This window comes from Xenopus tropicalis, chromosome 1, assembly GCF_000004195.4.
Source record: "Xenopus tropicalis strain Nigerian chromosome 1, UCB_Xtro_10.0, whole genome shotgun sequence".
In the NCBI taxonomy this organism is placed as follows: Eukaryota; Metazoa; Chordata; class Amphibia; order Anura; family Pipidae; genus Xenopus; species Xenopus tropicalis.
In genome coordinates, this window is record NC_030677.2 from 150,535,347 (window position 1) to 150,549,835 (window position 14,489).

Genomic DNA, 14,489 nt, shown 5'->3' on the forward strand with positions numbered 1-14,489 from the left:
TTCAGGGCTGAATCATCAGATGTGGAAGTAGATTTCAACCCCCATGTTACGATTCAACCCTAAATGCAGCTTTTGCTTGGCCACCTTCAAAGGCGCCCAATCAAAAACTTTTGTCCTGCCCAATCAACAAGACCATCCAATATCCAAGGCTTTTGCTATATAGGTATGGTCAATCCACCATACATGCACTGAATATCATATGAAATCTTGTTGTGCATGTATGGCCAGCTTTGGAGGCAAAGCAAACAAGCAGAGTGTAACTCTGTAATGTTATATCACAATGCAGAACTTACTATCTTCATCTCAGAGCATTGTTTGTGGCTCTTGAAATCCTACTAGTCAACCACTGCCCTCCATACATTCCTCACACACATGAGAGTAATTTTAAACCATATGTAAAACGATTACTCACATTGTTTAGCAAATACCTTTTCAGAAATGCAAGCTATATTATTTTCTAGTATCCCTGTCAGTACAAGAACAAGCTATTATACAGGATGTACATATCTAGTAGAAATAAGTCTAAACAAGCTGGAGTTTGAGTTTTATATTTGTTCCTAATGACATGTTGGCAATATGAAGCTATGAAGATTTGCTAAATTCAACAAAGCTGTGTGCCTTTCAAAAGTATATGGTTTCCTGGGGTAAACCTAATGTTAGATATTTTGACCTGGAACTCTAAAGTACACTTAGGGGCTGATTTACTAACCCACGAATCCGACCCGAATTGGAAAAGTTCCGACTTGAAAACGAACATTTTGCGACTTTTTCGTATGTTTTGCGATTTTTTCGGATTCTGTACGAATTTTTCGTTACCAATACGATTTTTGCGTAAAAACGCGAGTTTTTCGTATCCATTACGAAAGTTGCGTAAAAAGTTGCGCATTTTTCGTAGCGTTAAAACTTACGCGAAAAGTTGCGCATTTTTCGTAGCGTTAAAACTTAACGCTACGAAAAATGCGCAACTTTTCGCGTAAGTTTTAACGCTACGCAAAATGCGCAACTTTTTACGCAACTTTCGTAATGGATAGGAAAACTCGCGTTTTTACGCAAAAATCGTATTGGATCCGAAAAATTCGTAAAGAATCCGAAAAATCGCAAAACATACGAAAAAATCGCAAAGTACCGATCATTACGAAAAAAACGCAATCGGACTCCATTCGACCCGTTCGTGGGTAAGTAAATCAGCCCCTTATTGTACTGCTAGAAGTAAATTTTATTTTTATCACTAGAAGTCAGAAATCTCTAGAATTATGCATATCTGATATTGGCACATTTAGGAGACATTGGGCTTTACAAACCAGTATTAAAGCTGGCCATACATGCGCCGTTATTATGGTACAAAACCTAGTTTTGTACGATATTTGGTACATGTATGGTGGATCATCGAGACGAACGATATCGCAAAAGCTTTGAATATCTCTCATCTCGTCAATCGGGCGGGACGAGAGATTTTGCTTAGGCACCATTGAATGCGCCCAAGTAAAATCTGTGTTTAGGGTTGAATCGTCAGGTGGAGGTAGAATCCATATTGTTTCTACCTCCATATCAGACAATTCAGCTCTGAACGTGAGTGGAGGGAACGAACAATCTTTTCTGTAACCAATGGTATACAAAAAAAAAATAAAAACACATATCTTTCATGTATTTTCATTGTATTTTCTAAAGGTAGACAAAGGCCCTCTAAAGGAATGCTTCTGGTTGTCTAAGAAGTATTATGCAGTTAAGTAACGTTTGTATCACATAATTACCCCCTTTTGTATTTACAAACTGATGATTTCATATTTTTTTTTTTTACACAGTGCATTTGCCATTTCTGCAGCAGCTAGAATTCATATCTTGTATCTGATTGTATATCCCTGCTGTAAATAAAGACAGGACTGCTATTTTTTGCTATAAATGAAGCATCAATTATTAGAAGTAAAAATAAGACAGCCATAATGTTACATATTAGTTAAGGCATAAGTAAGTACGTTTTATTCTGCCAACAGTATAAACTGACAGACATGTATACATGATGAGCATATCAGCTGACCTTAGGAAGTATGCCAGCAATAAGCTGCAATGCCACATTCCATGGCATATTTACAATTCCTTTAAATTAACACTTTTTTCACAAAACAGGTATTTAGTTTGTCTTTACTTTTATAGACAATTCAAATGTGTTGTATAAGCAAAAAATAAATATCACATTCAAACATAGCTTTAATAATTCTTTAAAAAAAAAGTACATTACTGATATAGCACAATATACACTTCAATGAAGCCTCAAAAGGCATATGTTGAAAAGGCTTTATGTGTATTTTTGCAACTGTGAACATTTTAGCTCAATATCTCCCCACTTGAAGGAATCCGTAAGCATCTCTCCCCCAAATTTGGACTGCCTCTGTTCTCAGGGATAGGAACTGAAACGGCAAAATTATTCTTTTCTCCTCCCACTTGTTCCTTAGGAGGAAAAACCTTAGAACACATGCCTGACATACACAGTTTTGTTTAAAAAGAAAAATGTTGTCATCATAAATATTTAACCATTAATGCTGCTGTTCATTATATACAAATGAAAAGTTTAGACATATAAAGGAAATTAGACTCTGACCTAACAGAAACATCAGCATTACAGCCTTATTTACAGTTTTATAGCATTATGTACAGTTTTTTTCAGAAAGAAAAAGTGCAGAATCTGTTCCTTTAGACTTAAGGGTATATTTTGTTTGACAGGGATTCCTTTTGTTGCAGCTTCTGGATTAGCTCCAGTATATTCATTTGGAGCATCAGCTCCTAGAAGAGCAGAAAAAAAAGAGAATGTTAGCCTCAGGTCCCCACCAGGCACACATATTGGATTAACCCAATGCAGGAACAGCTAAATCAGAGACTGACTCCTGCAGAATAGCCTTCGAATTCACTCTCTGATTTGTGGTATAATCTTAAAGTATTTATATAACACCACATATCTATGCAGTGCTTAGAAACATAAGTCCTAAGGACAAAGTCAGACCTTGTATATGGTCTGCTTGTAGATGGAGAAAAGAACATCAGCAGCTCTGTGTAGCTACACTGACAGACACAGCTTTGGCCTGAGTACAGCTACACGGAGTTGCTGATGAAAGTGTATATGCTTCTCTCTGCCTGCCTACCAAACGCAAGTGGAAAGAATTGGACCGTATGCAAGGCCTGACTTTGCCCTAAGATTTTCAATACACAGTTGGAATGAGGCCCTAAAAAACATACAATCAATGAAGCCAGCAATAGCTGCTATGGAATGTTATATAGCATTGGGGTTACATTCCTGTTTTAAAAACCCTTGAACCTCTATCTTTTAGATCTGATGCCTGGAAAATTTGGGATTTAAAAGTCACCTACAATACTGTGTTCTGTGGTGTTCAGTGGTGCATGTTTGTGGGCCTAAGGTGTACATAGTTTTCTTTATTTTAAAATTAGGAAAAGAGAAGAATAAGAGAAAAATATTAGGTCTTCATAGTTGTAATTCTAACAACAATTCAGAAGTCTACGGGGTGCCAATGTCTGATCTGAGGCTTTCTTGTGAACAAAATGGACAGCAGTAACTTTACAAAAGCGTATTCCTATACAGTTCGTTGATGGCAAAGAAGGTCTAAACATAAAAGCGTTATAGTGATATGAAATACCTGGGGATTTTTTGTTATATAGAAGCCAGAAACTCCTGCTTTTTCCAGGGTGGTTTGCTGATCTATCACTTTCTGATCTAATTCCAGAACAATTTTCTCATCCATCATTCGTTGCTCTTCTTTAATGCGCTGCTCAAGAGACTGAAAAAAAGCAGAAAAATAATTCACTCACAACATCAAAAATATATTAAATTGCTCCTAGAAATGTACATTCATGCAATTTAAACACAGATCAGAACCACCTATTCTTGTTACTGAGTTATCCTCAGCTTGTGGGATGTCCTGTTATGTATATCCATATGGAGAAACCTGGAAGATCATATAGGAGAAACCTGGAAGATAAACATACCTGACAGCCTCTGAAAAATAGAGTGTATTTTTGCTGTATGCCACACACAGAATTTCATCTGGACTTAAGCCAAAACCCCTTTAATTTCAGATAAGGCTGCTTTCCACATGTATTCCAATCCCAATTAACTGTTGCAGCTGGGGCGGGCCCCTGAACATAATTGAAGTACATAAAGTACATAAACTGAGATGTAATAATAAAAGATGTATTAACTTGAAGATGAAACCATTTCTTAAGGCAAGGAAAAATAAGGATTAACATGTTTCGTAAGTTAATAAAGTCAACAAATGCTGAAAGCCACAAAGTTAAGTAAAGTTTGCTTATATTTACAATGTGTAAATGGCACAGATCATAGAGGTTTATTAATATTTATAGTGTGTGTTGGCACCTGAACTTGACAATTGGCACCTAACATGCCTATAGCTTTATAAAATATCCCACAAAATAAATCAACTTTATAATTGAAATTAGTTTGGGCTATAAGTACAACACACATGTTCACAACCTGAACACAAGAATTGCTACAAACCTCTTCCTTATAATCCAGGGTCCAAATCATATAAAATATAAAACTGTCCTGAACATAGCAAATGCTAATGGCTAGTTTCTAAGGACCCTGGAGCTACCATACAGTGGACTTTCTTGTTAGGCTGTTTTTATTTGTGCTCTCTCAAACAAACAATTGCAGATCATCCCAGGTAAGACTTACTGGGATTGTGACTGTCACAGTCCACTCATGGGTCTCAGTCCAACCATGGTTATTCCACTGGTAGCTGCTCCTTATTTAAATGGAACATGCTGCTTTATGGCACTGTACAGTAAATCTGATAATGTTGAACTCTGCAATACTTACTTTAAGGACAAGGAAATTCTAACTATAATAGTTCTAAAGCAGAATGCATACATTCTTTCATGTTTACTATTGCGCTTACTTTCCCTTGCAGCTCTACCTGTTCTGTGTATTCTTAAAGTACTAGGAATACACCACTTTCGTCCAAGTCACTAACTGATGGACCTGTGTATCATCTACCCCAAAAAAAATTGTGTGTGTGGAAAAATTTCCTAGCCTTAATGCTGTATTTGGATTGTGGACCAAACGAGTTTCATAAAGGTGTTTCTGAGACTAAAAAACAAAAATTGATTTTTGAGTTCATAAACATATCAACGATTTACTTGCGCTAGAAATTTCGAACCATTTCAGAAATTAAGACACAAGTTTGTCCTGTTGTCCCCTCTGATCAGACAGCAATTAGTAATGATGGTTTGACAGCTGCTGGCTGTGCTGCTTAGGAGAAATTTCAGCTCATTCTCCACTGCCCGAAAGTACAAATTGCTGTAACAACTCGTAATATGTAAAATTACCTTTTTGTTTTGCAAACTGGCCTTTGTCTTGTATTATTTGCTTCAGCTGTTATGACTGTGCATCAACACTATCCTATCAGAAGTTACCCTATTGTATAGCCATAAGTAGTAGGTAATGTTAACACATCCTGACACCTGCTGGTTGCATTTGAGTATTGCACATTCATTTCATTGCACAAGTAAAATGTTCAGAAATTTTTAGTTTTATTGTTATTGCTACTGCAACCATATTTATTGTACAAAAACCTATCCTACAAATAAATGTGAAATATTACCAAACTTTGACTATTTGGACTAATAACTCAAACATGAAATATCAAAACATTTCTTTGGAAAATCCCAAAGTGGTGATATTGCAAATTTATGCATGCCTGAGCACTATTACAGTTCCTAGCTTTATAAAGTGTTCAACAGATTTATAGTTGGAGAAAATTGGAAAGTGGAACACATTTTCAGGTATATATTATTTTTTTGTTTCCATATACATATACACAAAGATACTCTGCTGCTGCTGACTAAGTTATATGTTAATTTACCAGTATCTAACTGGCACTTTAAATTAGCACTTGTGCTCCCTAAGGTGGGTGAAATAAGGAATATGATAGAAACCACTAGATGCAGAGTAGCCGTAAGTAACACAAGTACTGCACAGATCAATATTTGAATATTCAAAGCCAGAAAAGTAAATATTTAAGAAACAAAATATAATGTCAGAAATGTAATTTTCCTTTAAAAAGCAGATTTTGTCAATACATGGACATTATTACATGGGATAACTACACAGACACACAATAACATTATTCCAAGTAAAAGTATCTCCTGGGTCCAGGCCATTGTGATACAAATTAGACCTTGGAAATTAATCTTAAAAAACTAATCAAACAGCAGAATTGCTTTTGGGATCCCATATCTTCTGCACGAGGCTGATAGAATAAACAGAATCACTCACCTCTAGCTCTCTCTGCTGGGTGGCTTTGAGTACTTGAAAATTGTGCGCTTTGCAGGACTGTTGAGCTTCTCTATGCTTGCGTAGAAGATCTTGTTTTAAGCCTTTCAAAACATTAAAGAATTAATGTTGATCAAAGGATTTCTTTTCTAACAGTCAATAATATTAACTAGTAAAGGAAACTTATCCTCATGGTTACAGGGGTTGTTCACCTTTTAGTATGTGTAATAGTATGATGATATTTTGGGACACTTTCGGAATTGAGCATTTTTTTTTTTATTATGTGTGGTTGCTGATTTATTATTTTCTTTAGCAGCTCTCCAGTTTGGAATTTCAGCAACTGTCTGGTTGCTAGGATCCAATTTACCCCAGTAACCAATCAGTGGTATGAATTAGAGGCTGTAATATGAATAGGAGAGGGCCTGTATAGAAAGATGATAAAATGTAACCATAACTCAGCCACGTAACTACTCTGTGCCGGGCCCCTCTGCAAACAAATCTTTGTACAGGCCTAGTGCAAAGTAGCAAACTCTTTCTTTCACCAAAAAATTTAGCCTAATATCTATTTGTGAATATGGTGAAATTGTTTTACTCCACTTTTTGTAAATTCATGCCATAGACTTCTACACTAATGCATATCAGTCACTGTCTTAAGTGTAGTGCTTCACGCATAACAGAAAAGAACTTGTTTGGCCCTATTGTAATAGCAAAGTTGGGAGGAACATGGGTCAAAAAAATTTCATTACCGTAATGATGCTTCATTGTTATTTGTATATGACAATAAAACTTGAAACTTGAAACATTGGCTTTTTTCAAAACATCTTATATTACCTCTGTGTTCTGCATGTAGCTTTAATCGTTGATTGTACAGATTTTTTTCTGTTAGATGCTGAATTTCCAGCAAGCCTTGGACTATTTCAAAAACCGTCCCATCAATAAGAGCTAAGGCCAAATCACTTAGTATGGTGTGAGACATTCGCTGTTGGCACGAACTATAGTGAGAGAAGACATTTTGGTTAAGATTGCATATTTTACAGGCACTGTTACAATACACACTGACACATATTTATAAACTTTAAAGAAATGGAATATGATAAGAATCTTCGTGTTTTGCAATCAGAACAATTCCCAGCTTGGGAGCCGATAGCTCTCTCAGAATCACTCCCAATTTATTTCAACAGCCAGACATGTGGGTGTGCTCTCGTGACCCCACAAGTCCACTGGTGAGTCTGAATGATTACTGTTGAAATAGATAGCAAGCAATTTCAAGCTGGCAATACGTGCATATTGGACAATTAGTTGTTTACTGCATTTCACTAATGCAATATTGTGGTGTATGCAAGCGCTGCTTTCAAGTCATGAAACTGTAGTAAAAAGAGGCCATCACTTACTGAAGCCCTCCACTCCATGTGAGCAGTAAGGCTGATGCCACACGTGGCGTTTTTACGCTGCGTATTTTCTAATTCTCTCAGCGGCTGAAAAACGCACGATATTATCATCATCCATAGAAATAACTTTAAAAGACTCGAAGCAAACCACACAATGCGTAAATGCGTTAGAAAACGCCTTAGCACGGATTTTTCAAGCCTTGGCTGAAATACACCAGTATTTGCAAAGCAAGCTATTCCTATGTATACACAAAGGCAGCTGCCAGACCTAGCTGAAATACGCTGCGTTTTTTACTATTTTGCACTATTAGCACCATGGAAACGGGATTTGCTATGTCACCAGTACTAGGCTGAAAAATTCCATAGTCGAGGGCTGTGTGGCTTGTGCGGCGTTTTTAGGCTGAGAAAATACGCAGCGTAAAAACGCCACGTGTGGCATCAGCCTAACTGAATAAATGTATTGCTACTGCCAAAAGATGGGATTTTCATTAGCCTTGAAGGGTCCACATACATTGAGTAAAATAAACAGACCTTACACTGAAAATTAATTCTGCTTTTAATTGAAAAGCAAACACTTAAAAAACTGATAAAGCAGCAAGTTTTTTTTTAATCTTGCTTACAACCTCCCTGCTAATGAAGATAATAAGCTATCTAGTAAGAACCAGAAACATGGAGCAGCTTTACTTTCTTTGTTTGCTCTTTTTACCTCATAAACAAGAAAAAAACGTAGTTTTAAAATGAAAACATAGGAAAAAAGTATTCTCAAGATAGTTTTTAGACAGATTAGGAACTATAATGGAGCTGGCAGACTGGTACCCATAACTATGGCTGCTCACAATAAAACCCAAAGTGATAAACTGCTGATACAAGCCAAAAGGCCAGGCAGGCTTAGAAAGCAAGAACTCCCCCATGAGCAGTATGGCGGTATGTCCGTGGCACACTACCTGGGGAGATCTTTCACCAGGCTCTGCAGCTCTGACAGAAGATAATAATGTCTCTCCTGCTGCTGAGTTATGTCACGGGGCTCCTCATACATCCCCATATACCCCGCCATGTTGGGTTACTGCGCGGTATACGTCACAACGGAAATACGCCATTTTTATTAAGGGCACCGAAATCGATGACGGGGAGCTGCTGTATATGCTTTAAATTTGTTACATGGCAAAACACAATTACTATAGGATTGAATAAAATTAGAGGGGTTATTTGCTTTTCTTATTAATTAACGCATATTGGCATTCGAAAGTAGGCTGAAGCCGGAAATACGAATCAGGGAAAGGTGTGGCTATATGGTGTGGGTGGAGTTACGTGAAACGCATATATTTTTTGCCTTTTGCTTCCTGCTACGATGGAACCCAAGCGGCCTCTTGGTAGTATAGTATGTTATACTGACGTAAGTGCCAGGGTGTCAGAGATGCTTATGATAAATGGGTCCAAAAGCTGCTGATAATAAAATACAAAATACAAATCAGGAACGTTTTAGGTGTAAATTCAGACGTATATTTGGGAGGATACAGTGCGCTACTGCTTAATATGATTTCTTCTGTGCCGCCTGCCTGGTATATTAGCAGCCTGGCAGGTAAAAATTATGCTTAAAGTCAATGTTATTTATAGTTTTACAGAAGCAGAAAAATATGTTAGTATTTTCAAATGAGATGTAACAACCACAGTTAACAGACTGAGGAAGGGTCAGATTTATACCCTTAGTGCTGTGGTCCCACTTGCACCTTGATAGAGAACAAAATTATGTATAGGTATTTTCCCCTATAGCCCCCTGACTTGGATCCTGTTCTTAAGCTAGCCTTGGTCACTTCTACCCTGACCTTGAGGGTAGAGTCACCTGTTTGGCTACACCATCAGTTCTTTGTGTTTTCTTTCTGTGCTTTGAAGAGCTGTCTCTATGCTCACCCACTGGTAACTATTTTTACTCCTTAATGGAGAACTAAAGCTTAAAGGAGACATATCCTATAAAAATGATGAATGTACCAGTGAATTATACTGATATAGAAGGAATGTGCATAAAAAAATTGTGTTTCAGGTTGATTTATTGAGAAATTTAACCAAAACCCCACTAGCCCCGCCCATCCGTTCCACTTCCTGCTGGCTGAATTCTCTGGATGAGCTTGGGAGCCGGCGGCCCTCGGCACACTGCACTGTAGGATAGGAACCAATCAGCAGCTAGGCTGACCTGATAGGGAACTGAAGCCTGTCTGTGCTTGTGTGAGTGCAGGGCTGTGATTGGCTCTCCCTACTGTGCTTCTGGCAGGGACCATTAGGACACGCCCACTCTTCATTTCAAACTGGGACAGAGAAGCGATAGGATCTATAGGGAGCTCCAATAAAGGGGCCATTGTTACAAATAGGATTAATTTTTAGAACAAAGGGAAACCAGCACCGTATATTATTCATAATTGCCTACAAAATTACGTTTTTTTACATTTATCCAATATGTCTCCTTTAACAAAGAAGTAGAGTAGAAATACTGAATAATGGCTTGGGGTTCTACACCAGCCCAAGGTAACCACTGCCATTTGCCTAAAAACCACTCCCATTTCACTTAATTTGTCAGGTTATTTAAAGTTTGAACACATTTCTGGGGGTTTTCTGTGTTATTACAGTTTTGCTGAAAAAGGTGAAATTGCCCTTTAAGCTGCAAGTCTCAGTTCCTCCAAGAGACCTGTTTAGCTTATTAGTTACAATTGTATCTCAGTGCAGGTGGGGCTTTTTACCTTTCTGGGCTCTCTGCCAAAAGCTACTTATTTAATTAAATGTGAGAAACAATGTTTCTAAGTGCAGGTGACGCTCATTAAGATTTCTGGGCTCTCTGCCAAAAGCTACTTTTAAATAAATTTGTATCTTTTTTAGCTTCAGTGCAGGAGATCAAAGGGAAACGAGGGACTTTTCAGTAAGAATCTGGGACTGCAGGTTGAGCTGTCAAAAGGGACTCGCGAAAATCACAATACAAGGCTGATTAGTAATTAATTCAGATTCTCATTGCATGGCAGCTATGAAACTAGTGTAGTTTGCATCAGAATTTAATAATCAGCCTTTAGCATCAGCTTCTATGACATTTGAACCTCATTTTCTGCTTGATGATTTGTGATGACCCCCTTAGCTTAGCTTCTTTACAGCTGCCCAGACCACAGTGAACATGTGCAAAGTCACTGAGACTCATAACAAAATCCAAGATGGTGACCCCTGTGCACAACTTTGAAGACCTGAATCATTGCTGCTATAGAGATGCTTAAACTTTAGGTTGGTGCAGTAAGTTCATATATAAAATACAGCATTTCTATCCATGTTTATTTTTATGGTTTAGTTCTCCTTTTATAATGATGTATCTCTTTTACTCCCATACTCCTTTGCGTAACCGTTTGCATAACAGTGAGGTCGTAATCCACAGAGTTCATTTCAAATAAACTTTGTCTTTCACCTCAAGTGGTCTCCATTAACTGAATTTCCCCAACAATATCAACCTCCCCTTGCTGATTGCACCTTCTCTTCCACGTTTGCATGAACTTTTTTCTGCGCCTACCCCAAACAGAGCTGTACTGTTGACTGGTAAGGCTGGAGATTTTGACAGCTCTTTCCTTATTACAGATAGGGTTGCCACCTGCTGCTACAGGACTCCTCTAAAATTTTGCTGTCCAAAACCTAGGCCTTTGCTGTGTGGTGAAACAGTTGGAATGTATTGGTAAAACTGTTCAGGGGTCTGCTTCTACAGCCTGCCATGTACTAATGTACTACCAGTAGTGTGCAGTAACATACAGGAGTAGGATAGTGGTCTACAGACCCAGAGGCGAGTATAATTTACAGCAGTGCTGTCCAACTGGCGGCCTGCGACCCCCCCTCTGTGTGGCCCCCCACCTGTCTGGCTGCTTTGATAACTTACCTTTGTGTAAGCTTTAAATGGTATCAATACTGAGATTAACTGCCCCCCCCTGCATGGTTAACACCTCAAATTCAGGCTGTAAACCCCCTGTATTGTTTAAAAATGTAATCCCCTGTGTTGTTCACACCTTTTAATCCCTACATTGTTCATCCCCTGCATTGTTCACACCTCAGGCTCAGGCTGTAATCACCCACATTGTTCACCTGTTCATACCTCAGACAGACTGTAGGAGCAGTAGAAACCCAAAAATAAACCCTTCACACTATAAAAAGAACATATACTGAGATGGTACTGCAATTAAAAAGTTTTTTAATATAAAGTTATTGTGCAGACTGTAGGAGCAGTGGCAGCATTGTGTCACTGTAGGCTGCCTGTGTGTGCCATACACACAGGCAGGGTAGGCAAGGCAGAGTATGGCACACACAGGCAGGGTAGGCAAGGCAGAGTATGTCAAACACAGGCAGGGTAGGGAAGGCAGAGTATGGCACACACAGGCAGGGAAGGGAAGGCAGAGTATGGCACACACAGGCAGGGTCGGGAAGGCAGAGTATGGCACACACAGGCAGGGTATGGAAGGCAAAGTATGGCACACACAGGCAGGGTAGGGAAGGCAGAGTATGGCACACACAGGCAGGGTAGGGAAGGCAGAGTATGGCACACACAGGCAGGATGGGGCAGGCAGAGTATGGTGCACACAGGCAGGATAGGGAAGGCAGAGTATGGCAAACACAGGCAGGGTAGGGAAGGCAGAGTATGGCAGGTTTTTGCTGTACTACCACCATTAATATGGCTATGGTCATGCGATAACATGGGTGTGGTTTCAAGTTGGTGTGGTTTTAAAAAGGGGAGTGGTCAAAACTGTCTTCCATTATCGGCCCTCCACCACGGAGGCCGGAAAAAATCCGTCCCTCAGTGCCACAGAAGTTGGACAGCACTGATTTACAGCAAGGTGTCATTAACAGAAAGCCAGTAAAAGTCAAATATATCATAGCCAAATATAAAAACAATTTCCAAACCCAAGAATGATGGTGAAAAACTGTAGATCCCTATGCACCACAATGAACTTACACACAGTCCTTCCCGCCAGGTAGGTTGGATGAGGATCCCATTCGCAGTAACTCCATGACCAAGAAGACAAACATTTAAAGTAAAGTAAATATTGGAATCTCATGCAAAATATTTTGAATTCTCAATCTTGTTAAGGGCTTTACGTAAAACAATATATACAGAACTCACACATACCCTTTTATTAAATGTGAATTTGTAAGGCCCCACAGCAAAACCATTTTCTGTTCCATTTGCTCCCACAGTACCTCGGGAAAGGTATAAGGCTGCTTTACAAAAAATGGTGCATTGTGCAAAGTACAAAAAAGTGCACAGAGCACAATGTTTTTGCCATTTGCATCTTGCTTGTTGCAGTTGATCACTGAGACTCAACTGTGCATCTAGAATGGGTCCCAAATCTTTTTTTAACCAGTCAGCCACATTCAAATGTAAAAGAGTTGGAGAGCAACACAAGCATGAAAACAGCTCAAAGAGAGTGCCAAATAAGGGCTGTGACTGGCTATTTGCTAGCACCATATGGACTGGCAGCCTACCGGATGCTCTTTTTGTGGGTGCACATGGTCTTTATGCCTTAAAAACTTGCCTCCAAGCCAGAAATGAAAAAATACGTACCTGCTTTGAGGCTCCTTTGAGCAACATCAAAAGGGTTGTTAAACAGCATTTTTCTTGCAAGCCACTGGTTGGGGATCTGGTCTAGAATGTAGCACAAAGATTTGGGCTTTTTGGTACATTTCCCTAACTACTTTTTGTTTGTTTAATTTAGCTGGTAAAAGGTGATCTGTAGCAGAGTAAAGAGCTGCAGACTACAGTTTTTTTTTGTAGAGAAAGAGGGAGACAGAGGGGCTGATTTACTAACCCACGAATCCGACCCGAATTGGAAAAGTTCCGACTTGAAAACGAACATTTTGCGACTTTTTCGTATGTTTTGCGATTTTTTTGGATTCTTTACGAATTTTTCGTTACCAATACGATTTTTGCGTAAAAACGCGAGTTTTTCGTATCCATTACGAAAGTTGCGTAAAAAGTTGCGCATTTTTCGTAGCGTTAAAACTTACACGAAAAATGCGCAACTTTTTACGCAACTTTCGTAATGGATACGAAAACTCGCGTTTTTACGCAAAAATCGTATTGGTAACGAAAAATTCGTAAAGAATCCGAAAAAATCGAAAAACATACGAAAAAATCGCAAAATACCGATCATTACGAAAAAAACGCAATCGGACTCCATTCGACCCGTTCGTGGGTAAGTAAATCAGCCCCAGAGAGTGATGTCTTAAAAGAACTCACAGGAACCTCTGAGTGTGTACACATTTTGACATGGCAAGGTGCGTAAAAATCCCCTTATTTTTGTGTTATCCTGCTAATATTAGCTATATTCTTCTTTTTGAACTGTTTACAGAAAAAAAACTATCTTTATTTTTCTGTATGCTGCTGAAATAAAAGACATTTTTTCTTTTAAAGACCTGACCATTGCTCAGTAGGAACTTGTCACAAGACCCCTAATGGGCTGTGTGTTTATTCTAAAGCAAATAAAAAAAGTGAAAAGTGAATTTTTTAAAATTTATTTTAAAATCTAAAAACTTGTTGACTACTGACATAACCTGCAAAACAAGAGGCAGTGGTATTTTTAGGGTTAGAAATGTGGGAAAAAATGTTGTTTGACCATCTAATTGCCGAAAAGTAGGGGGCATGGGGTGGTCCTGTTTGGTTTTAAGTGGCCTCCTTGTATATTAGTTGAATTAGCTGTGAAAAATGGGGCAAATGCCTGGATATGAACAATGTCAAACTTTGTCCAATGCCTTTCTGTGTCTAGGCTTTAAAGGTATATTACCTTATTTTGTGC

At 38.6% G+C, this 14,489-nt stretch overlaps 1 protein-coding gene across 1 annotated transcript; it reads right to left on the reverse strand.

Moving 5' to 3' along the window:
• Window positions 1-1,948: 1,948 nt before the first annotated feature.
• Window positions 1,949-8,775, reverse strand: dgcr6 (DiGeorge syndrome critical region gene 6). Its single transcript, XM_002932074.5, has 5 exons — window positions 8,634-8,775; window positions 7,133-7,293; window positions 6,305-6,405; window positions 3,645-3,785; window positions 1,949-2,778 (listed from the first exon to the last, which is right to left on the reverse strand). Exons 1-5 carry the CDS (start codon window positions 8,741-8,743, stop codon window positions 2,695-2,697), a joined length of 597 nt encoding a protein of 198 aa, XP_002932120.1. The 5' UTR covers window positions 8,744-8,775; the 3' UTR covers window positions 1,949-2,694.
• Window positions 8,776-14,489: the final 5,714 nt, after the last annotated feature.